Source organism: Anopheles maculipalpis, chromosome 2RL (genome assembly GCF_943734695.1).
Source record: "Anopheles maculipalpis chromosome 2RL, idAnoMacuDA_375_x, whole genome shotgun sequence".
In the NCBI taxonomy this organism is placed as follows: domain Eukaryota; kingdom Metazoa; phylum Arthropoda; class Insecta; order Diptera; family Culicidae; genus Anopheles; species Anopheles maculipalpis.
In genome coordinates this window covers 31112771-31136781 of record NC_064871.1, presented here as the reverse complement: position 1 = coordinate 31136781, position 24011 = coordinate 31112771, and the positions used below count along the sequence as shown (strand labels likewise).

The following is a 24011-nucleotide window of genomic DNA, read 5'->3' as shown; positions in this document are numbered from 1 at the left end:
CTTCCTCTAAGCCTTACTGCCGTAGCTAAATGCACTTTGTTGATGCACTATTTCGCTTGTCTACCGCGCGGTTTCACCATGCTTCTACGTCCCTAAAACGGATTACACACACGCACATACACGCACCTTTTGCGGAAACTTTTGCTTGACGTTTTACGGCGGGAGGTCCAAGCTTGGATGCGTCTTCCCTGCAATCACCACAAATAAGGAGCGGGCAGATTACAAGGCCAGCAACGTGCCACCACTTGACCGTGTTCGGTTTACGTTTTTTGCTTGGGATAACCACGCTTTCTGTTCTATTAGCGTAATTTCCTTCCGCTACTGGAAATTATGCTTGCAAGTGGTGGCTGCACTAACTATTTTGGTAGCAATTTAGACAAGTTGAATGAATTGTGATTGACACTTGCTTGGCACCTTGTCATGTCATGCTGGGGAGCACTGTCAATGTGCGTTGAATTCGGACGGTAAATTTTCAACCAAATCCCATAGTGCAACGGTTCAAAGTAAAAAATACAACAAATTGTTGGTTTTTTGTTTAAATTAGTGCATTTTTGTGTTTAAATATTAAAGAGTAGAAGATATTCCATGTTTACGATCGATTAAACACATTTCCCATGTAAAAAGTTGAGGATTTTCTCAGCTGCAATTGTTTACGGTTGGTCCGTTTCTGAAGGGTTTCTTCACTTCATGCAAAACGATTTAAATGAAGAAATTCCTGAGAATGATTCCGTTGTATCATAATGAATTATGATAGAGTGATTAGGATGAAAATACTCGGTCGATCTTATCATTGGTGGAACGGGGTAACAAAGATATACTAGGTCGCGCCGGCCATGTGACGGGGGATCGCTCCGGATGAAATTGAAAACCCGGTCCTTTCGTATTACGACCGGGGCCGTTGTCGCATCACCATCAAGGTGCCCCTAACAAAACTCATTCAGTATTGTTAAACTATGTACTTAGCTCATTTGAACATATTGCATAGAAATCATCTAGAAGGTTGTATCAGATGGATACCTGCATTGGTATTTGAGGGAATGACTCCTACTAAATGACATTAACTTTATCAACTTATATGGAAATGTTTGAATGGTGCATACAAATCAGATCAGATCATCTTAACTTTCAAATGAAATCCATTTGGCCCTACCTTTGCCAGTAATAAAAACTAATACCACAGTACATAAGAGGAAATATACGATCAAATGGAAAGGGAACAAACGTGATCTAATATACAAAGAAGCGAATAAATGTTACCCAAACTGCGAAGATAAAAAAGAATAAAGGATAGGCAGGATAAAAATACTCAGAATATTAGAGCTTAGCTATGAAAAGTTCAAAGTGTTGATTTTATATTTCCATCGCACTTATCTGAATAAGGTAAAAATAAGAATCACGTCTAGCAGTAAAATAGCGTGTGTAAACGACCATTTGGATGCGTTGTTGGGCTGCTCCGTTCCGATACGGATGAAACACATGTGTGTCAGTGCTCGCTCTCTTCCCGCGGAACCTGATGTCTAGGCACGAAGCGCTTCCTGTAGCCGCAACCGGGCATACTGTACCCGGTCTTCCTGCCGCTTAACGTCCTCCTCCGTAATGGTCACGTTCGTCATGAGCGGTTGGTGTGGATTAATGAACACGCCAGCATTCGTGTTGAGGGACGTTTTCGATGCAGTTTGCCCGGTCACGGGCAGTGTGTTGTGATGCAGGGCAGTGGCTAAAGACTGCAGCACGGTTGTTTCTCGTATTCCCGGCCCTATCGGTCGTAGTCGCTTTGGTAGTTCGATTGAGCCGATCTCTTCATTGTGCGTATTGCTAGCACCAAGATTCTGTCGAGTGATTGAGTACACGTAACATGAGTTGGTTTTTTTTTACATAAATTGTCGTTTTTTCTTGGCTTACCTCTAAACGCTTCTCCCAGAATAGTTGCTTCGGTTTCACCTGGGAGCCGTGCTGGAGTTCGCGCTTTAGTTTGGCATTGTCGGGTTCCTGTGATCGTACGACCGTTACCGGTTGTTTGAAGATCGATGCCGTTTGTCTGATCGGCGGGATAAGCGATGTGTCGGCACGCATTGCACGACTGCGGAATTTCGAAAGAAACCAAAGAGATTAGAGACCCATCGAACTTGATTTGTGAAAACATGGATAATAATAACATAATTGCTACTAAATAAAGATAAATTAAATTAAAACTCATTTTTACACTTTGCGGACGGAAGTCCTCACAACCAACCAAAGGGCCTATTTGGTTCAACGCGACCTTTCTCTACTACTGGGATCTACCTGTAATCGTACTGAGATGGCTGTGGTTTTACACCACAACCACTGCTGATCGGCGTTGCATTGAGTGTGTTTGTACCACCTAGTGAACCCGTCGGGGGCAGCTTCCTGCGCAGTGCGCTGTTATTTGGTGGCTGCAGTAGATGATAGCCCGTACCGTGGTGGTGGTGGGTTTGCAGCAACTGAGCTGCAGCCATCGAGGGCGGTGCAATAGTGCGCCCGGCCTGATAATCGAACGTGGACAGATCGATCGTATCGCCGAGTGCGCGGGCAAGCTGTGGCTTACTTTCGATTTTCTTCCCCGATGGACTTCCAGTGCGAAATGCGGGCCAAGGAAGTTTGAACAAAAGTTGAAGCATAAGAGGAGTATAGCACAATCGGGTTCATCCCACGCTTTTATTACAATTGTGAGGTGTTCCCTTTTGCTTAGTTGAATTTTGAACACAGGCCAATTGTGGTACAATTTGGTCGCGATGGTTGAACGAACGCAGAGTGTTGGTTTGGGGCGAGTGTGCTTTTTTGGAGGGCGAAAGCTTAAGCTAGCTGATTCCAATGCGCTTCTTCCCCCTCCCGCCAGAACCAACCCTTCTCTAATCCCATTCAAGCAGCGACAAACGCTTCATGCCAATCGAGCGATAGAATTTTGAACATCCAATAAAACGTACTGGCTGTTTCCGGGCACATCATCTTACCTGTAGTAATACACATCGACTTTTCCAGCCGAAAGGCCTGTCTTCCGGAGCACCTCTTCCCGCTGCCAGCCCTTCGGTAGGGCAACACAATCGTTCCGCTTCCGTTCGATTGACACGTTCATGTTGCTTTTAAACGGCGATAAAGAATCACTTGCTTTCATGGGAAGCGAATGGCTGCTGTTGGTGCTAGAAAGCGTTCCGGATTATCTCGTACAACCGTGTTTTTCTGCCTTAAAAATCACCTAACGGCACAGCTAGCGCGTTGTTTGTTTGTTTGTCCGTACGGGACTTTCTTCTTTCTCTTCGAACTGTCAATGTTTTTTCTGCTCTTCTTTTGACAGCTGGATGACAGCTAAACCCTCTGGAAACGGTACGTCGAACGATATTGTATTGCACAACGCGTAAACACACATTGCTGCAGGTTGAAAACAAAACGGGAGTACATAAAATCCAAGGCTGGCTTCACCGAACGGGCGCCCTGTACTGTTGTTCGGACGGATATTGAAATCAAAGAATGGAAATATTCGTTTACCGTGGCGAATGGGGATTACCCTCGATCGATTACGAATGTAACCGGCTGTTGGTAAGCATAGTGTGCCGACCGGCAAAAATATACACCAAAACCCCAAAGTTGCTTACGAAACATGATCGTACACTTACATCAATTCTTCGTTTACTTTTTTCGCCGGTAGGCATATCTAAAATTTTCCGGCGCCAAAGTAACGGTCAACTTTAATGGCAATCCATTCAGCTCACCGAACGGAATGCTACCGTACATGATAGCCGATGGGAAAAAGATTGCTGGCTATGGACGAATCGTGGAGCATCTGTCGGCGGCCGGTATAGGGTCACCGATGACAGCAAAAGATTCTTCCATAGGAGACGAACGTCAGCAAGCCACCCGGATCAATGGCCATATGCAGTATGTGCAGGAGCATTTGCATCCCTACTTTATGTACATGCTGTGGGGCGATCCGAAGAACGTGGACACCACACGCACGGTGTATGCGAAACGCATTCCAATCCCATTTAATTTCTACTGCCCGCGAAAGTACGTGCTGCGGACGAACGATATCACGCAATCGTTGGCAGGGTTTTCGCTGGAAGATTCGATCGAATTTCATGACGTTTCGGAGGTAAGGATTATTTTGTTGGATAAGTCGGACGAGGTTCAAAATCGATTCTACTATTTTGGATGTTTTTTGTAGTTTCAACACAATGCTAAAACCTGCCTCAATTGGATTGCGACGAAGCTGGAGGATAGCCGTTGGTTTGTTGGTGATCAACCGACGGAAGTGGATGCCATGCTGTACGGTTATTTGTCTGTTTTACTGAAGCACACGCTACCGAACAACGTGCTGCAGAATCACATCCGCCAGTGTCCGAAGCTGATGCAATACGTGGATCGCACAACGAGCACGTACTTTGCGAAGGAAGGTTTTAATAGTTTTACCGCCACGCGAAACAATGGAACTGGTCCGCAGAAGGATTCAACTGCGGGAAGTCCCAATGATGGTGGCTCATCATCCTCGTCCTCTTCAGCCGGCGGTGGTGAAAAAAGTCGGTCGGAAAAAAGTGGGAATGATGCAAAGTTTCACACGGGCCAACAGCAGGACCCGGACGATGGACCGAAAGAAAGACGGAAACGGTACATTTTATCCGGCCTGGTGGCAACGGTGGCAATGGTAGGATTTGCTGTGCTGAATGGTATTTTAACGGTAAGAATTTACTAGATGGAGTACAATAATTCTGTCCTATATAACGCAATATTTCTATTCCCAGCTTCCTAACGAGGGAAACCATGGAAATTTCATACAGTACGATGATCCGGGTGACTATGATGATGATAATTAAGCTAGTTGCTTAGCAGCTACACTGCCACACTTGTTATGCTTGTTGACGCTGCGTTAGCGCGTTAAATTTAACGACTTATAGCAGCAATAGAGAACTACAGAGGAATGTACCAAAATTAGACGATACGGTGAAAAAATTAAAAGAGAAAAAAAATCGTTGAGTAGCAGTACAAGTACTTTCTTATCAGGCGCACCAATTAATACAATATCACGGCCTTTCATTTCACTTATTAGTTTGAGTCTACCTCGAACTAATAAAAAAAATCGTCCAAGTCCTTTGAGAAAAGGACTAGGACGGGGTTGTGTCGTCTGGTGTCATTCTCATGACATGATCAGCGCGACTGGAGCCTGGTGAATCCAATTCGCTGCACGATGGTGATCACCTTACACTTCGTGGAGCTCTAGTCTTTTCGTCTACCCAACACTTTGGTGGATCAAGATCCATCCTCCCTTCGAGAGGATCGCAACTTCCACGAAAATAATGTTTTCCCTGAGTTGTTCCTATTGGCTTAATCGACCTACTAGGTTACGCCGGCTATCGAATGGTTCACTAGACTTGTTGATTCCACGTAGTTGGATATTCAGTCCTCACTACGGAGGAACAGTCATGATGGTTTTCATCTGATTTTATAAAACCCAAATAAAAAAAATAGTTAAAATTGTTGAGCGTTGCTTTCGTTGTAGTATAATGGAGCTTTATAAAAGAAAAAAGGATCAGAATGCACGTTTTAACATTCTAATGGATAGATGAATGAAGGTGCAAAAAACCTACTTTGGGATTTTATTTGCAGCTAGGTTCGATCGTTCCATTGAATAAAAGGAACAAACCTAATAGCTACGGAACGAAATTCTCATTACTAATACCTGGACTTACGGACTCTGTTTCATAGGCGTATGTGAGTACTGGGACGATAAATGTTGTAAACAGTCCCAGCTTCGTCCGTCCAGAATGATGTTTTGACTGGACAAATTTCCTCATGCTGTATTATTCTCTGTCGTCAGATCTGAGAGATCTCTCTCTGCCTGGCACAGATCCATGGAGGGGGTCATTCATGCAAGCTCAATAGGTTTGGCCCTAGATTCCAAATGAGTTTGTAGTGAGTGTCCTGTAGTTTACAACCTGAATATGCTATCATGTGCGGTCTTGCAATCAATGAGAAGGATAGTATATGCAGTACAGCTACAAGCTCCACCATCTTTCTTGGCTGCATGGTTCATGGTTCTACATGATAAAGATCTGCGCCGGAACTAGGGGTGTGTATTTTATTCATTATTTAATCCTTTTCACAGTACATTATTTATCTTTATCTAATGGCCTATCGTTCGAATAAATAAGCTAGCACAATACTTTTACACGCGCAAGGCAGTCCGGGAAGTAGTAGTAGTATGGTACCAACATCAGTAATGTATGTAAAACAAAAAAGGAATGCTGTCAACGGTGATAGTTTAAATATGAATTTTTTAATCTCGTACGCATACTATATTAAAACGGAAGTAATAGTAGTTTCTTCCTTCTCTAACTCGTCTAAGCCGTACCGGCCGGTGCATGGTGAAACTGTTGCAACGAGCGCGAATGCTTAAATGGCACTCCAACCGTCGCAGCAAGTACCTCCTCGATGAACGATTCTGAGTTGTGTATCGTGGTGCCACCGAGTACGATCCGATAGCCCTCCTGGTTGTATCGATGCACGGCCAGCGCTTCCTCGTACGTTGCTCCACCGACAATGAATACGATCACCTCGGCCGGTGGTCTCCGGAACGGGACCTCGTTGCCCATAATCGGATACTGCGCATCCAACGGTCTTCCCTTGATGACTTCCTCCAGTGTGCCCTTCAGCACACACTCATGCTGAGCGTACACATTTTCCACGCCTTTCAGCTCCTTTATTAAGTTCCGCGTCAGCTTGACAGCGTCCGTTAGTTTGACCGTGTTGAACAGCTCCTGCCTGGCCACGGTACTGATGTACTCGAGCATCCGTGGTGCGATGTACGACCGGCCGCCACGATCTTGCAGCAACTTCAGCAACCCAGACGTGTCACAGTTTGCGTGCCGTTCGTAACGCATTGCATAAAGCAGAACGAGCCGTAATGCGTTGGCCGCACTTATCTTACCCTCCGATAGGAGCCGCTTTACCCGCTGCAGTTGGGTAGAATGATCAGCCCGGCAAGCGATTTCCTGCTCCAGTTCGGACACTTCAAACAGCTGCTGCTGACCGACCTGTACGGACAGTTCGCTTATTAGCACCAGATGCTTGGTGACCGTACCGGACATCTTCCGGAACTGGGGATACGTTTCGACGAAGTTCTTCATGTCGGCAATACTTTCGATCTTCCGCTGATCGTTCGCTTTCTTCTGAAACTCATCCATTAGCACCTTAATCGTGGTGGCAATCTCGCCAAAATTAGCGTACAAATTGTTCGCATAAAATTCATCCTGTTCTGTCGATAGTACGACCTCTTTGAGATCCTTCGGCACACCGGACACACCGGACAGGTCAACGCGCTGCTTGTTGATTGTGAGCAGTTCATGAACCATCGCTTGATACGTCCATTGGTTGAGTAGTGGCGTGATCGGATCATCCCGCCGGTCCAAAATGAGCAACAGGGGCGGAGCGGCACCATCTTCTGGTGGTCGGAAGCTGAAAAGGGCCGTTTCTTTGTTGATCGTTTCGTGCACCTTTTTGGCAAGCGTTTGGGCCGCCGTTGAGCCGGAACGGTAGCGTATCGCTGGACGGAACTTGAACGATAGCAGCACACTGACCAGCCCCTGGGTAGAACGCTCGAGTGCTTCCGGATTCCAGCTTAGCGCTTGCAAGCACGTTGGGATGTGAAGCGAAAAGAGGTTCGGATTGACCGGCAGATAGTCGGCGTAAATTTCTTTAAAGTCTTGCACCGATTCACCTTCATCACTTTCGGCTAGAATTTTTATGTCCGTCCGAGGGATAATGTTGCTAAAATCTGAAACCCAAAACACACGCCATTAGTGTACTGCCGCTACACACTGTTAAGGAGAAGCGTATGCATACATATGTAATAGGAGCCAAATTTTGGGCTCTGAAGTTCCTGCTGCAGCAAGAACACGTTATCCTTGGTGGGACGTACAAATACGATGCATTTCAAATACTTCAGCTTCTCGTTCGACCGGACCGAATCGAGCCGTTCGAAGAGAAACACTTCCTTCTGTAACATTTCCGACTGAGCAAATGCCATCGACACAATGCTTATCTGGGGGTGGAAAAGGTAGTAAAACAATAGGTGTGTGGCACACATTTCCAGAAGTGAAATTCCAGCAATCCTATTTACCGTCTCGCGGTCCATCATGAGCAGCTTCATGCCTGGTCCGGCATCGGAGATCATTTTATCAATATACATCTGAATCGCACGAATTACGTTCATCTTTCTTTTTTTTTTGCGGCGGGGATATCACACGTTGACGATTTGCCGGAAGAAACTGTACTTAAGTGTAAATCTTTGGATCATCCACGTACACAGGAATGCGCAGAACGGTGATAATTTTTTCGCTTCCAGCTGGTGCTTTTGCTACGCTAGTACTATTATTGACTATTTTCTCTGATTCGCTGGCTCACCCATTATCAATCCCAGAGTTGCTGGTGGTTTCTGTTTTGACACTAGCTGATTATCCCCCTGAAGACTATACTGAGACGTTTCTGAAGGACAACGAAACTAAACAAATGAATCGGCAAAACTTTTTTTTTTTAATAAAAGATAATGTTGATTAATTTAAGCGGAAATTGGGGCAAATGTGCCACGTTAAGCATATTTACGCTTAATTCAAAATGTTTTTAAAAAGCTAAATTGGCTTTCAGTGTCATTGCACATTTAATTTTCTACACTTCACTACAAAGCACCTATTTATCTATTCCGATTGTAAGTACACATCATTCTGCTTCTCTCTGAACTAGTAATGTAACTAGTAATGGTCTATTAAAAAAATAAGAATCTTATTATGGGTTTCAAACCCAGGGTTAATTCCAATCCAGAATTGGGATCTCAAGTTTGTGAACAACAATTTTAACGTATTTTTTATAGCTCAATTCTCATTAACAACAGCGAGAAGCTTGCGGAACTTTTGCCACTAACAGTGGTGGACCTTTTGACCCCAAGTTCCTTAATTTTATGTGAAAAAATAATTGTTGTTTGAGATGCCTTCTCTTTTTTCTCTTTGTCTAGCAGTAAGATTCTCTTTATCTAGTAACAAATGCGAACAACTTTACATGCTCACTTGGTCGCCAAACTGATTTTTTACCGCAAAAAAAAACTAGGCGATTAACTTACTCCTATGGCACACTTGTCCCAACTTCCTCTATATCGATTTTGTGTTACTAAAACAGTGCCTCATGATATTAATTCTAATTTTAAATAAAGTACCATTGCAGTGTGCTTATAAAAACCTCCCCCCACTGTAGACCATTGTTTTCTTTCCTGCTTTGACAGATAGGAAGCGTTTCTGAAGGTGTCGCGTGTCAGTTTGCGGCATCGGAATAAAAAAGGTAAACACTAGTGCTCTAAACAGAAACGTGTTCGCGGAAAACAAATCCCTTAAAAAAGTATCTTTACTTCCAGATTCCAGAGATTTCCCGTATTTTTGGATGCATATTTATGTTACACAATGAAGAATCTTTATCGTGTATCACATAAAACATATGATCTCTCCAAAGATGCGATCCTTTCGACCGGGGCTCGCGCCTTTACCGTCGATCAAAACACAGAACACAAGTTTTACATCGTCCAGGACAGTGGCGTGTACTGTAGCACGTTGTTTGCCGACCTGGATCATCCCTGCTGTGAACCATTGCTTTCAGAAACTGACGGTTACGTGGACATTATTGCGATCGAACATCTAGCACTAACCGATGAGCTGGTTTGCGCTTCGTCCCGCGGTAATGTATGGTCGCACAATGTATCGACTGGGCAGACTGAAGAGGTAACGCACTGCCAGCACGGCATCGCAGCGATGCAATGGAGCCCGGACCAAGAATTGGTCGTGTTTGTGGATGGTGAGCTGAACGTTGTCACCATGATCGGGAGTGAGTACGAACCGATCAATGAGGTACAGCTGAAAGACGATACGTTTGGTGATCGGCAGTTTATGAGCGTCGGTTGGGGCAAGAAGGAAACCCAATTTCATGGTTCGGAGGGAAAAGCTGCAGCTAAAAAGCCGACACCGAGTGAGGAAACTGCGCCGGAAGATGAGCGGAAACCGGATTCGTCGGTGAGCATTAGCTGGCGAGCGGATGGAGAGTACTTTGCGGTCAGCTATTTAGCACCATTCGGCCATCGTGCATTCAAGGTGTTCAATAAGGAAGGTGCGCTACAGTACACGTCGGAAAAGTGTAACGGATTGCAGGGATCGCTTGCTTGGCGTCCGTCGGGACAGTGGATTGCAATACCACAGGACCTGAAGGAACGCTATGTGATAGCACTGTTCGAGAAGAATGGATTGCGCCATCGGGAGATTCCACTAACGCTCGATTTTAAAGCCGGTCAAGTGGTGCGTTCCCTGCTTTGGAGTCCCGATTCGGACGTGTTGACTGTGTATTGGGAGGATGAAGTAAAAGGATGGTGCCACGTGTTTTTGTACGTGATTGGAAATTATCACTGGTATCTGAAACAACACTTGGCCTACCCGGCCGGTGCAACGATTTCCGGGCTTCAGTGGGATCCGAGACATTCCGCCGGCAAAACGCTACATCTGTACTCAGCGGTTTTAAGTCGTAACGAGCGTATTCGGTTTGATTTTCGCATCGATCGGTCGGTAGGACTATCGGAAGCTGATCAAGCGATGGTAGCCGTTATCGATGGGAACCGACTGTTGCTAACCTCGTTTCGAAATACCGTTATACCACCACCTATGAGCGGTTACTTGCTGGAACAGGAACATCCAATCAATGCGGTCGGCTACATTCGTACAGCGGGACGGTGTGAAGCACTAGGGAAGGATATATCCCCGAACGCATTCTTTACTGTCGATACCTTTGGACAAATCACACTGTACGAGACGACGTTCAGCAAGGAACTGGGACGAACGATTTTGAAAGGAGTTAGCGTTTTGCTAAAAATTTCACTGAACGACCTACACCCAACGAAGGAAAAAGTCCGCGGACTTCACTATCTTTGGCTGAATGCGAATGTTCTTGCAGTGGATCAAGACAAAATACGGTGCGGTGTTTACTGTATTGCTTCGTCTGAAGAAGAGCAAAAGCTGAAACAAATATGGCAGATGGAAATGGAAAACACCGACGAAATTGGATGCATTGAAGCAGCTGGAGAGGATAAATTGCTTGTGGAGCTTCTAACCGGTCGCGTTTTGGAGGTGGATGGATTAAAACCCGCCGATCAAGTAGCTCCAATCGAGTTACGCACCCACAGCTTGCTGCCAGTATTTTGCGAACAGCTGTACGTCGATCGCAACCATCCCGAGCGGACGGTTTATGCTTTGGCACAGAACAGACGCCATCTTTATCGCGATGGGACGCTACTTATCTCGGACATAACATCCGCACTGCTTACGGACAACTATCTGCTCTGTACGAGCATTGCCGAGCTAAAATTCGTAGCTCTGGGTAATTCTATTGGCACAAGCGGTCGTGATTCGATCGTCGGTGAGCGAAGACTTGAACGTGGCTCGAAGTTGGTTACGGTTGTGCCGAAAGCTTCGCGCACCGTAATGCAACTTCCTCGAGGAAACTTGGAAGCAATTAATCCACGCGTCCTATCCTTATGCCTGATCGCGAAACATCTAGATGCACTTCAGTACTACGAAGCGTTCGATATAATGCGCAAAGAGCGAATCGATTTGAATCTGCTCTTTGATCACGATCCGGCCCGGTTTATGGAACATCTTGCGAGCCATTTTCTTACACAGATCACCAACGTACATTGGTTGAATCTTTTCATCACGGATCTGGCAAATCAGAATGCTTGCGAAAAGTATGCAAGTAACTATCTCGATCAGAAGGATGGCAATCCAATTTCCATCCTACCAGCCGATGGCTACTCGCCATCAGAAAAAGTTCGCTTTTGCTGTGAACGATTGCTCGCCGCAATGGATACAGATCCGACGGTGTTAACGCTCCCGAAAATTACCTGTTACGTAAAGCAGGGACAGCTGGAGAAAGCACTCGCACTCATCTGGACCCTGAAGCAGCATCAACCGTCACCGGAAGCGGCCGAAGAAGCGTTACGCTATCTGCTGTACCTGGTCGAGGTGAATGTGCTGTACGACGAGGCGCTTGGCATGTACGATTTTGGGCTCGTACTGTTTGTGGCCACTAAATCGCAGAAAGACCCGAAAGAGTATCTACCCTTCCTGAATGAGCTGAAGCGAATGGATGAGAACTATCGGAAGTATCGCATCGATTGTCACCTGAAGCGTTACGATCGTGCGCTCGAACACATTGCCCGGTACGAGACGGATGAGGAACGGTTCCAGGAGGCACTGGAACTAATCGGTACCCATCAACTGTACACGGTCGCTTTACGATGCTATAGGAGCAGTTCCAACCAGGACTATTACCGTCGAGTGTGTGCACTTTTTGGGGATTATTTGCGAAAGGGCAGCAAACATGCCGATGCAAGCTTAATGTACGAACGGGCCGGTGATTTACAGCAGGCGATCGCTTCCGCCCGTCATGCATTGGATTGGAGACGAGTGGTACGACTTTCGGGTGGTTGTTCTATGCCAGCAGAACAGGTTTTACGATCGCTTGTACCGGCGCTATTAGAAGCGGGAGAGTATGATGCCGCTGCTACGATCGCTTACGATCATCTAAAGGACGCACGGTTAGCGGTTGAGTGTCTGGTGAAGGATCATCGATACGAAAGAGCACTCCTGCTGGCAAATGAACCGACTCTGCAGGATAAAGTTCGCAGCAGCGTGGATGAATATTTGAAGACACTCGATGAAACCCTTCGAACAGAAAGGGAACAATTTCTGCGTCAAAAGGAACGACTAGCAACGGTGCGAGAGGAACGCTCCCGGAAGCAATCGTCGACTGCAGCTGACGATCGTGACGATGCGGATGGGGATTGTGGTGATTGCGATCTTTACTCTGATAGTTCGACAATTGCTTCATCGCGCCATACGGGAACATCCGGACGATCGGGGTAAGTAACGAAACGTTTTCCCTCTTTCTCGGTTGGTCCAGATGGGATGCTGCTTCAACATTGGTAACCAATCATTGGTAACCAATGATCGAAGAATAACCAAAACTTGCGCCACGGCTAAAACTTTGCAACTCAGCTATTAGGGCATAAACCAACATGGTTTATGCCCTGGACGTTCTACATGTTCTAGTCTTATGTATTGCTTAGCTAAAATGTTTCCATACCTTTTTGAGGCTAGTTTACATTCCGATGCATTTCACACGGACTTCCATACAGTATGTGTTTCTATCCCTCATGCTCTACTACTTATAAACGCATCTTTGGCTGATCACTTATGCCGCCGAATGACTAAAGACGATTTTTTTTATATAGACTCACTTAGTTAAAGGCGTCATTTGGATCAAACATGTTTCTTGATGACCTATTGCTAGGATTTGCTTGGATGCTCCAGCTCTACTTTGCTCTGTCTGTTTGTATGTTGCTTCACGATCCCTTCGTCCTAGAGCTCCTCAAGGATAGTCTTTGGAAACGCGGCATAATTTATATTGTAATAATGATCCTCTTCATGTCATTGTCTTTCATACTCTCAGATAGTTCAACCATTTTTTACTCTTTCTTTGATTGTAATACCTCATTATTAGTATATCCTTCTTATACTTATTCCTTGTTGAATGTAACCAATACTAGGTTATTTTTTCTCCCAAAAATGTGTAATTTTAAGTCCTTAAGGTAGAAAATGTTAGTAAATTAATAAATAATTTATTATTCGATTTGTAAAATTTTTTTGTTTCCATTTTTCTCAACAGCAAATCGCACCGTTCGAGTAAAAACCGTCGCAAACATGAACGCAAGCTGCTAAACCTCAAAGAAGGCAATCCGTACGAGGATATCGCTTTGATCGATGCACTGCACGCGCTGGTCGTACGTGTTTGTGGTGTCGAACGACAACGCCACATACGTTCCATTTGTCAGGTTGCACTAGAACTGCGGTACGATGAGCAAGCTTACAAGCTGCAGCACGAATACGGTGCACTGTTTCAGCTGATACGCTACTCGCTGGATGCAATTTGGTTGCCGGAAATGGTTGTACCAGGGACGGCGCCTGGCAGTAGTGACGTGGCTAACGTTGGTGAGGTGCCTGTACCGATCCTAACGCCGGCGGATCTGGTACGAGCTCAGGATGCTCAGCGTTATGCTTTGATAAGTACGTCGACAGAACTATTACCTGGTTTTTACGCTAAAAGATAAACTAAATTTCATTTTATTGCTTGATTCTCTTTCATCTAGAGCCTCATCAACGCTACAAACCAGAGATACAGTCCGTTTCCTGGCAATGGGACATTTTAAAATAGGAAACTATTTCATATTTCAAATAGGTGCTTTAAGTGTACATTAAGAGGTTTTGTTGGAAATGTAATAAAATTGGAAAACTTCAGCAAGATTTGTTGCTAGGAAATGAAAGATTTTCAACACGAAACGTAAGATCGAAGAAGATGGAAATATATTGTGAAATATGTGCAACGAAACCAATGGTGTGATAACAGTTACGGGGATGGTTGTTGCATGCATTCAATCGATTGCTGGATCGATCGTCTATTTCGTCCATTTCTATTATGACACTACGGCTAGGATGGTGGTGAGTACTGTGTGGCGAATATGAATCTCCCAACAGTGGAATACGGAAGATATTTTCATTTCAATGTATGCATTTTTGTTTACCAAATACTCGGTTCTTACATTGCTTAATCATCTCATAACCATCAATTGGTGTAGAAAGGCGAAGGGGCATCAGTGGAGAGGGATGTTGATAATTGATGCTCAAAACTGGAGCACAAAGCAGAAGCTACCTAATAGCAGACGAAACGAAAAGCCGAAATTCACTCCGCACTGCAGGTGAGACACTGATTGCAAGCAAAAAAAGAGGTTCCCGTTGTCTGTTGGTAGTGTTTGGGACGCGTGCAAACATTTCGCTACTTTATTGAACCGCACTGATCACATACGCGTACATATGCAATATGAAAATTAAGTAAATTTTGTGTCCTAGCGATTTTGTAGCATTTATTTTATATTAAGACAACAATTTATAGTGCTGTCGATTGATTTGAACCTACTACGGACAAACGGTCGATGAACTCCATTTTAAAATAGGGGAACCAATGTCAGTTAACAATCTTCTGATGCTTATGATTCTTCTGATGAAGCAAAAACCTGCAACTGAAGGCATCATTCGATCATACTGTAGTCAAGACGGAGAATTATTTAGCTTAAAATGCATACCGAGAATTTATTTATTTTTCCCGCAAAATTCTTGTCTGGGAAGCCCACACTCAAGCTTATCAAAAAGTGGGTGTTTTAATGCCGTCACCATCATCCCCGATGGTGGTGGCAGATAGAAAGAAAAAGAGAGTAAAGCCCTAAAAAGACATCTTTAAAACTCATTGCAAAATTTGGCCTACAATGAGCCTGACAATGAGCAGCAAATTGCAACCACAAAGTCCTAAAACCTTGTCTACAACAACAACAAAATATGCGATGTTTCAGTACAATTATTACTCTCCATTGTGTTTTTGTGCATTGTAGCACACACTAGCTACTGGTGCCACTAGCAGCCCGCCCAAAGACAACACAAAATGCACGTAGAAAAATCATCGCATTAAATTAATCGTTGCGAATTGCTGCGCGGGTACCGTACCGTAACCTTCCTGCCCCATCTTATTATCCGATAAAGAGACCTTTGCATAAACCACTGTGTAACCATTACTGCTGTTATTATACACTGAAACAGCTCGTCTTCCGCCGTTTAGTGTGAAGATGGTGCGTCTTTTTGACATTGAATTGTTTCGATCATTGCTGGAGGTGGAATAAAAGTTGAAACGATCACCGGTTGCAAAATATTCCATAAAAGGTTGGCTGCTTATCGATTTAGATCGGTGTAGAAATAAAGCTGAAGTTGAGGTCATTTTTGCATTCGATTAGGATAGTTGGGAAGGTTGCAGTTCAATATCGGTAGGATGTAATTAGATAGTTAAGTTTTTGCACTAACAAGTCAATGCATGACTAATTTATTCGAGCGCAATATGGGCGATCGATCGTCCAGGATAATATGGTGAGCAGAAACAAGGAAGTAATGTTCGCCCTAATCAATGCGAACCAAAAACAGTAGAAGGAAAAAAATATACTTCCTTCCCATACCGGGAATCGAACCCGGGCCTTCCGGGTGAGAGCCGGATATCCTAACCACTAGACAATATGGGATTGATACTACTCTGCCACTCGTTGACCAGCGCGACGTGTGAGCAGACCATCGAGGCTATTTCAATCCTATTTTTAGTGGAAAATCGCTCTCAACCATTGCATTTTTCCAACACGCATTTCCACGTGTCAGGCTTTTTCTTTTCATTTTACTCAACACAGGCGACAAAGTGGTCCACGGGTTGAATCAATGCTTTACTACCAAAATAATGATGATGAGCAGTGCTTTTGGGGCCTTTTCTTTCTCCGTATGTGAATGTATGCATTTTTGGTAGTTTGGAGGTGTTTTTGTGATGAATCTGATTTTGCAACACTCTTGCTGTAAGATGCCATGGGTGGAATGCGTAGGCGATTGGGTGTTTGATTATGTGATTGGGCAAGGCAAATGGACGTTCTTGGCGCACATGTTGAGCTGAAAATTATCACTAATTGCAAATGATGTGCAACCCGTTGGTGGAATGTTTGGAATGGGCGGAGCAGATTAATTTGTCCTCCGATGCCGATGCGTGCTGGTGCGGCTTTTCCCACTCTGGTGTGGGCCTAATAATGGTGTTGCTTTGCGAAAGTTGAAGATCAATAATTTCATCATCTGCACGTAAGGAGATTGATGGGGGTGTTCAAAACATTGCAAAATATGTATGTGATTTTTCCCAAACAAATTCAACTTTTGTTATCCTACATAGGATTGTAATTATTGCAACGATTTCGATGTGAGAAAGCTGGGTGTAATTTGATTAAAACATGGGGCAATTTGCGTACTAAAAAGAACGATTTAAAACTGCTAATATCCAGACGGAATGAGGAGATTGATAAATGGTTTATATCGACCCTCCAACAGCCCTAATAATCATTTCCTAGGTGTAACCCATCTAACGGGTTGATCGTTTGTTTTCAAATTGATGCTAAAACGAGTTCCTAACGTTTCGCTCAGTAGGCGAGATAAGCCTTTGCCTTACTGTTTCGGCCAACAGTTTTAACCGTTTACCCAGAAACATAAATCGCAACATCTGTGCTATCTTATGGCGCTGGGAAATGTGTGCAAATTTAAGATAACGCCGTTAATTTAATAAAGATGGTAAAGAAACAAAAGGTTAAGCTTCTGGAAATGATTAGTAGCATCAACTTGGCTAGGCCTATCTAGGATTTTTTTTACTAATGGGCAACAGATGCTATCAGCCGCCCAAAGCTGATCGAATGCATGTTGTTTTAGAACGTTAAAGTCGATGAAGAAATTGGGTCACGATGCTAAAGTTATAGTCGGTTGTTGGGGGCTATAATCTTGTGAGTTCATAACGCGTACACAACAGAGAAGAAAGTTTGGTGCAAAAAAAAAGATCCACTGAAGTCAATTTAAAACCTGAACAGAACGAAGATTTATGTACTTTAGTGTGTCTGTCGCAACGCTGCAAGGGTCCGAAAAGATTTGAAACAACCTATCTCGAGTTTCACTCGGGTACACCTCCGCAAATGTCCATCCTATAATGTCAAATTCATCCGCGAAGCCAAGCAATTGTAGCGATAGAGATGAAAATTGTACCCCGGATGTCGAAGTCCGCGCTTCGCATGACACCTTCCAAGATGCTGTTGAACAACAAACAGGAGAGGCTGTTCCTTTGCCTTAGATGCTAGTGAGATTCCATCGATTCCGTAAACATGTTTGACTCTTGTACCTTTAACTGCGCTCCATTCGTAATAGCTCTTAAGAGCCGTATTAGTGTATGGAATCCTTGCTGTTCCATTGGGCTTCAAAGCTCGTTTCGATCTATGGTATCGCAGGACGCCTTGAAGTTGATGAACAGATGGTGTGCGAGGGTCTGAGGCTCTCCATATTTCTGGAGGTTGTGCCTTAGCATTGCCTTCAAAAAATGCAGCTTGGTACCTTCTGAAGACATATGTAGCAAAGACTTAAAGCTGCAGAAGAGTATTCGGGACAGGATCCTATAGGCAGCATTGAGGGCTGTGATGGCTCCGAAGTTCGCACAGTCTAGTCTGTCGCTATTTTTGTACACTAATGTAATAGCATATCTTCAGATGTTCTTTTACGTCTCAATGTCAAAATCAATGAAACTGACTAAGGGTACTGCGAGTCCAAGGCACTGGAGATTTTAAGACCTACAAATTAATAGAATTTTTCTATTTATTCGCATTATAGCCTACGTAGAGGTTTAGGTAGAGGTAATCTATTTGTAGATAATTTGATGCTTTCGAATTCTTACGTGTTTTTCTTTGTCGTGTTTTAAGGTATATTGATAATTACCTTGATAATTTTTGGGATCCTTGGACAGCAAGAGTCGTTGGATAACGAGGACTTTTCGACGGCGATGCTCTTTGGATAGCTAGACAAACACAAGCTGAAACGCTTGCAGCATCTACATAGTTCACTTACCATTTGAGCCATCTCTGCATTCATATAGGGAGGTGGGGCGATCTTTCGAGTATTAGGAAAAGACAGAAAGGCTGCAGTAATAAGCTTGTATACACTTGATGCACTTAACGGTTAGTAGTTGAAACGAATTATATAAAAATTACTTACAATACCGTCCCAATAAAAGGGAGCTGCTTTTCAGAAACAGATTATCCATTTTGATCATAAAACAAAATAAATGAAATCAGTTATTCGAACTAACAAAATGAAAAAATTGTATCAGTAGCTAAATAAAATTAGAATAATGAAATTCTTCTCTGCAATCATTGAGATGTTATCCATTCCCGTCAAACTACAACAGGGTAATTTGGAAAGTGGGTTAAAAGTGCAACCCTCCCGCTTAGTATAAACGTTCAATCACCTGTTCTAGTATTCGATTTGAGTCGAGCAATAGCTTAAAAATAGCTTCAAAATAGCTTAAAATATTAATTTTCTCTAAAAACAATCGAAAATTCGCAACGGTGTCTGTTATGTGGATTGTTTGTTTGTTTGTTTGGCTTTTCTATTGATATAATTTCACGCTCCTTCTACGATCCGTGCCCCTACAAACGATCGCTGGGAAAAAAGACTTTTGTTAGCTTCGACCCATCTTCAGAAGTGCCTTGCGCGAGCTGCCTTTTGGTCGGTAGTACTACTATCTAGTGTTTCTTTATTATTTTATCCGAGCACCCCTGAACCCCTACCAACCATCCCCTCCCCCAGTATGGATGTGGTTGCTTTATGCGCCGAAAATGGTTGGCCCGCGGTTTGGTGGTGTTGTGTTTACATGGGCGATGGTGCAGTACAGTTATAATTGCTCAGCAACGCTTCTACTGTTATTACCACCCCTTGGCGGTGTGGCCGCAGCAACTGGCCAGCAGTGCGTGCGCATGGTATTTAGGTGAAGTCTTTTGTTAATCTGCTCGTGGCGTTTGCGATCGAACGAAATCAAATTTCTTGCTGTGAAACGGCTGAGAGTGATAATAGGGAAAATGTGGAGAGAAATCAAGACGCACGGTGAGACAGGCAAATATCGATGGATTGATTTAAATGAATGATCGATCGGGTTACATCGAGTTATAATGTTTTATTCTAGATCGTACAATTATGTTCTAATTTCCGATTATAACAGGAAAGATTTAAAATGACTTCATAGCTGTCCTGCAGTGTTGGTGTTGTGAGCGACAGCACCTCTCAAGTCATCGATCAGTAGTGGAAAACTAACCGATTTTAGCTTCATATCCACAAGCCCATAAAACAGATGCCCAAAACAAACGAATTCATGTGTAACCCAATTCCACGAAGGTGTAAACCGAGGAATTTCCGAGGAAACTATACTGTACTGCGCCGCCGTCAATATATGGACCACCACAGCCACCTCTTCTGGAGCATCTATTCCCATGCCCTCGATCGGTTGGTTTATATCCTCTTCCTTCTGTGTGTAGATGTTGGGTTTTTTATCCGCGCGATCGATTTGATCAACCTCCGCCATAGATTGGTATCGATTGTACTTGAAGCATGGTTGAGTGCAAAGTTCATGCGATGATGAGGCTGCCGAAGGTGTTGATGATGTTTTTTTTAATGCTTGATGTATCTCATCACCGCCGATCGTCTTGGAACGGTGAACCATCTACCACAAGGATGGAGAACTTTCCCTTCCTCGCTAGTCTCTCGCTAGACCCGACGCAAAGGAAGGTCGTAAATGAAAAATCGAACACGGCCAGCAAGACATAATTCCTCCCAATCACGGTTAAGGTTGTGTGCGGTGGGGTTTTTAATTGAAGATGCGGTGAGGAGGCCAGATCGATCCGAGATCAGCCCTTTTGTGAGACACCATTTTGCATGCACCTGTGTGAATGCGGTTCGTAGTTTTGTCGGTTCCGAAGTGGTCCGCGCGCGCGCACGCTTTTGATGGACAGGTCAATGTAAATAGAAATTCGATGTTTTTGGAGGTCGCATCCAGGAGAAAATCGGTCAAGTTTTTTCACGCTTCCAGGTAGGGTCAAGCTTTTGATACAATTTTTTCCTTTTGGCAGAAACATTAAATTGAAGATCATTTTGAGAGATTTTAAGTGATTCAATAAAACTTCATGTTGAGTATTGAACTACAGGGGATGTTAAACTATGTTGAGGATTAAACTATAGGTGATAGATTAGCTTAGGATCTTAGCTATAAGCATAGGCATAAGAATAATTGTATTAGTGTAAGGAATAAAATAAGCTGTTGTTGCAAATCAGAACCGAAACGGTATAGAGCTGCATTTTGCTGGGGCTGTTTTCGCTACATAACTTTGGTTAATTTAGATTTTGGTTTATTTTTTTAAAATAATACTTATAACAACAAAGAAAATTTTAAAATGTCTCGCCAGTAACTCATTACAGATTAAAAAATAGATTCATATCTTTGTAAATTATTGGCCTTATCAAATTTGTAGTGAGCCAACCCAGGTTGCTGTAGTTATGTAGTCATTAATTATTACTATTTGTTTCATTTGATTTATTGTTTCATTGGATACAATTTAAGACCTAATTTGATTGTCCAGGATTATTGAATGAAGCAGCCATTGTCAATCCCTCTCCCACAATCAATACTTTCATGAGCCTTGATAGCCTTCCCGCCTAGTGCTTCTAATCCGCTTAATCCGCTGCTCGGAGCAGTGGAGGATCAAAGTCTTTGGAGACCCTAGGTGGCTTGGATGTTGGGGCCCATGACATATCCATATCGAAAGTGCTGACTTTGGAGGCAGGAAGTTTCTTTTCCTTTCGAGGAGGCCCTTATCATATACGAAGCTCTTATCCCCACTGCAGAAGCTACTACTAGACCCCTTACACCGTTAGATTCGGCTGGGATAAACTTTTCTCTACTTCTTGGCTTAACGACTTGCTAGGTCATGTGTGCTATCCAATGACTTACGAGAACTATTCATGCCTCTTAGTTGGATAGTCGGGCACAGATAGGTTATCGCATCTTTAGAAGTCGTTCAAAACTCCACCAACCTTGGGTTAAAAGTTGGCACTGAAGGATAGAACATCTCCTTAGCCAACAAGCTACGGAGATTTTCAGGAGGATTTGTGGTTCAGAATGAGGCCAACGACAAGGACAATTAGCTAGCAGCTACAATAACTGTCTATGAACTCTATGGATATCGATATCCTTTCACCATTGTGCAGTGCATTTGACTTCTCAGACTGCAATGCTCTCCAACAGCCGATCCAACCCGTAAAGACCTTTTGTAACCGTCCATGAGATTTGATAAGGATCACTGTGCCCGAAAACTTGTCTATATCAAGGATAAATAAACAAAAAATACGCTCCAACTAATTTTTAACAATGAGATTGGTGCTGCTATGTGTAGGATTAGTTTTGGCCCTCGAAAAGTGAAAAAGCACGATATACAAAAGGCAGGCCGGCTCGTTGGTAAAGGCGACATCGGTGCCGGTTTTCAAACGGCAGGACCGGAGTTCAAATCCCTTCCGGATCGTCCCCCCGTAGTAAGGACTGACTACCCAACTACGTGGTAACGGCAGTCTAGTAAGCCATTTCGATGGCCGGCATGACCTTAAAGGTCGTTAAGCTAAGAAGAAGAAGAAGTCATTTTTAAAACTCTCCCCTTTACTAATTGTCCACAAGCGGCAAGCGTAGCTTTGGACATGACCTTTAACATCCTTAATCAAAACGTATCAAAATACTTACTGTTGTTATTGATGCTGAATTTTGCTCAAGCATACTCGTGGTCAGGTGTAAAGGCGCTCAATAAATTTCAAACATTGGAATCTGCGTTTGACCGATTTACCTTTTCCTATCCATACTCATTCATTCCCATCGAAAAACCTGTCCACAACCGTTGGCGGGCTGTTCGGCGGGGGCCTTATTTAAAGGAGGGCACACACACTCCACCTAGCCGAAGACGCCGTGGGAAGCACCACATATGACTACACCACACCAATGTTTAATGATAGGACCTCCGTATGGAATGTATGTGCCCGGGTGCACAGGTTCAACTTTGGGGTGTTTTTTTTTTATGGAATAATTAAGGAGAGAAATTTGCTAAACGACCCCTCATTGCTTGCACATGCTGGGTTTGAACATCGATACATGGGAAGGAAGGAAAAGAAAACTCTGATCCGCAATTCTTATTCCTTTTTTTTTTTGCACTACCTAAAACCTAGGAGGAGTACACAAGTAGAGATCATGCTACGATCATGCATATTTTCACCGTAACAAACAAAAAAAGAAAGAGACTCTTCGAAACTCAGCGCATGGCTACATTTAATGTGAAGATGGTTTGTTGGAGTCTTTTTTTTCGCAGCTATTATCATTACCATCTTCATTTGTACGAAACATGGAGCAAGAGTTGGTGCGAAATTTGCGTACCCAAAGGAGAGCCATAAAAAGCCGCACCGGAACACTTTCCGTTAGGTGATTAGGGCGCCCCATAGTCGACCGGACAGCATAGTGGCGATCGTTCCCGACGTAGTAAGGGTCATTATGGTTTTATTGAATTCAGTAAAAATAATGTTTACGGGGAAAACGACTTTTGGTGTCGTGTATCTGTTGCTTTTATCAGGTCAGTTTAAAGTTTGACGAGCGATTATTAATCTACCTTTCTATTCGATTGTTTATTTATCACTACCAATGCCTTTCAAATAAAAGAAATAAAATTATCAATCTTAGAAAAGTGCAGCATGTTTTGTTCGAAGCCACCCCCTTTCTTGTCGTGATAATGCATACAATCAATTTCACACTTTTCCTTCGGTTTTCCATTTCCACCGATGCTGCGATGCAACGATGCGCAAGGAATGCGCGAGCAAAGGAAATCAAAATCGACGCAACAGAATTAAACCATGCCACGCGCAACCCATCAAACGCATCGGGCACGTATTGAAGCGTGTCGAGCGAAACGATAAGCACGCAGCAGCAGCAGCAGCAGCAGCATAATTTTCGGGCCCGGTACGCATCTTACTGCAATGACGCCTTCAACTGCATCCTTGATGTGCAAACCGTGGACAACGACTTTCTGCGTTCGATGTAACGTCAATTAAAAACAATCTAATCCAATCTAATGGACCGACACGCGTACCTCCCCCTTCCCGTGATGGATCGTGTGGTGAAAATAGGATATGAAGAAAAAAAAAAGATTGGTTGATTGTTGGATGCTTCGCGGTTTAGTCAAGAGACTGGTAAAGTTGCATCTCGGGAACCGGATGCATGGCATTCGTGAAAGTTTAGAAAAGGGCTGTGTGTTGTCAGAAGGGTGAGGATGATGCACACGTGCGATAAAAAATTTAGAAACCTTTTTCTTTGATCAGTGCATTGCTTATCACATTTCGGTATGTGCAAGATTGAGGGGCAAAACCCAGAAAACCAGAAAGTTCCAAATGATTTTAGAGGCGTGAAAATAA

General features: G+C 43.7%; 4 protein-coding genes and 1 non-coding gene across 7 annotated transcripts in view; 2 read left to right on the top strand and 3 right to left on the bottom strand.

Moving 5' to 3' along the window:
* Positions 1 to 1475: 1475 nt before the first annotated feature.
* LOC126558583 (methyl-CpG-binding domain protein 3) lies at positions 1476 to 3143 on the bottom strand. Of its 2 annotated transcripts, XM_050214618.1 has the most exons (4): positions 2973 to 3143; positions 2284 to 2589; positions 1903 to 2080; positions 1476 to 1829 (listed from the first exon to the last, which is right to left on the bottom strand). In XM_050214618.1, exons 1-4 carry the CDS (start codon positions 3131 to 3133, stop codon positions 1518 to 1520), a joined length of 957 nt encoding a protein of 318 aa, XP_050070575.1. In that variant the 5' UTR covers positions 3134 to 3143; the 3' UTR covers positions 1476 to 1517. The 2 variants fall into 2 exon arrangements, with proteins under 2 accessions (XP_050070575.1, XP_050070576.1); XM_050214619.1 differs by lacking the exon at positions 2284 to 2589.
* Positions 3144 to 3478: 335 nt separating this feature from the next.
* On the top strand, positions 3479 to 4826 carry LOC126558379 (metaxin-1 homolog). The gene is made up of 4 exons (XM_050214388.1): positions 3479 to 3555; positions 3665 to 4108; positions 4181 to 4690; positions 4755 to 4826. The coding sequence occupies exons 1-4, from the start codon at positions 3487 to 3489 to the stop codon at positions 4824 to 4826; spliced, it is 1095 nt and encodes a 364-aa protein (XP_050070345.1). The 5' UTR covers positions 3479 to 3486.
* A 1524-nt stretch (positions 4827 to 6350) lies between these two features.
* Positions 6351 to 24011, bottom strand: part of LOC126557548 (vacuolar protein sorting-associated protein 45) — a 221311-nt gene continuing 203650 nt past the window's right edge. The window contains exons 2-4 of one of the 2 annotated variants that reach the window (XM_050213357.1): positions 8129 to 8221; positions 7852 to 8050; positions 6351 to 7783 (exon numbers count right to left, since the gene is read on the bottom strand). In XM_050213357.1, the coding sequence (XP_050069314.1) occupies positions 6351 to 7783; positions 7852 to 8050; positions 8129 to 8221 (1725 nt within the window). Of the gene's footprint in view, positions 7784 to 7851; positions 8051 to 8128; positions 8225 to 24011 lie in introns of those variants that run through there. The other variant, XM_050213358.1, reaches the window with a different exon arrangement.
* On the top strand, positions 9456 to 14304 carry LOC126556749 (elongator complex protein 1). Its single transcript, XM_050212222.1, has 3 exons — positions 9456 to 12952; positions 13759 to 14156; positions 14240 to 14304. Exons 1-3 carry the CDS (start codon positions 9456 to 9458, stop codon positions 14302 to 14304), a joined length of 3960 nt encoding a protein of 1319 aa, XP_050068179.1.
* On the bottom strand, positions 16136 to 16207 carry Trnae-cuc (transfer RNA glutamic acid (anticodon CUC)). The gene has a single exon. It is a non-coding gene; the product is annotated as a tRNA-Glu (tRNA).

Coding starts and splice junctions, on each gene's coding strand:
- LOC126556749 (XM_050212222.1), top strand. CDS start 9,456: ATGAAGAATCTTTATCGTGTATCACATAAAACATATGATCTCTCCAAA. Junction 12,953..13,758: donor GGAACATCCGGACGATCGGG/GTAAGTAACGAA, acceptor TTTTCTCAACAG/CAAATCGCACCGTTCGAGTA. Junction 14,157..14,239: donor TCAGCGTTATGCTTTGATAA/GTACGTCGACAG, acceptor TCTTTCATCTAG/AGCCTCATCAACGCTACAAA.
- LOC126558379 (XM_050214388.1), top strand. CDS start 3,487: ATGGAAATATTCGTTTACCGTGGCGAATGGGGATTACCCTCGATCGAT. Junction 4,109..4,180: donor AATTTCATGACGTTTCGGAG/GTAAGGATTATT, acceptor TGTTTTTTGTAG/TTTCAACACAATGCTAAAAC. Junction 4,691..4,754: donor TGCTGAATGGTATTTTAACG/GTAAGAATTTAC, acceptor TTCTATTCCCAG/CTTCCTAACGAGGGAAACCA.
- LOC126558583 (XM_050214618.1), bottom strand. CDS start 3,133: ATGAAAGCAAGTGATTCTTTATCGCCGTTTAAAAGCAACATGAACGTG. Junction 2,590..2,972: donor GTCGATGTGTATTACTACAG/GTAAGATGATGT, acceptor TCGCACTGGAAG/TCCATCGGGGAAGAAAATCG. Junction 1,830..1,902: donor TCTGGGAGAAGCGTTTAGAG/GTAAGCCAAGAA, acceptor ATCACTCGACAG/AATCTTGGTGCTAGCAATAC.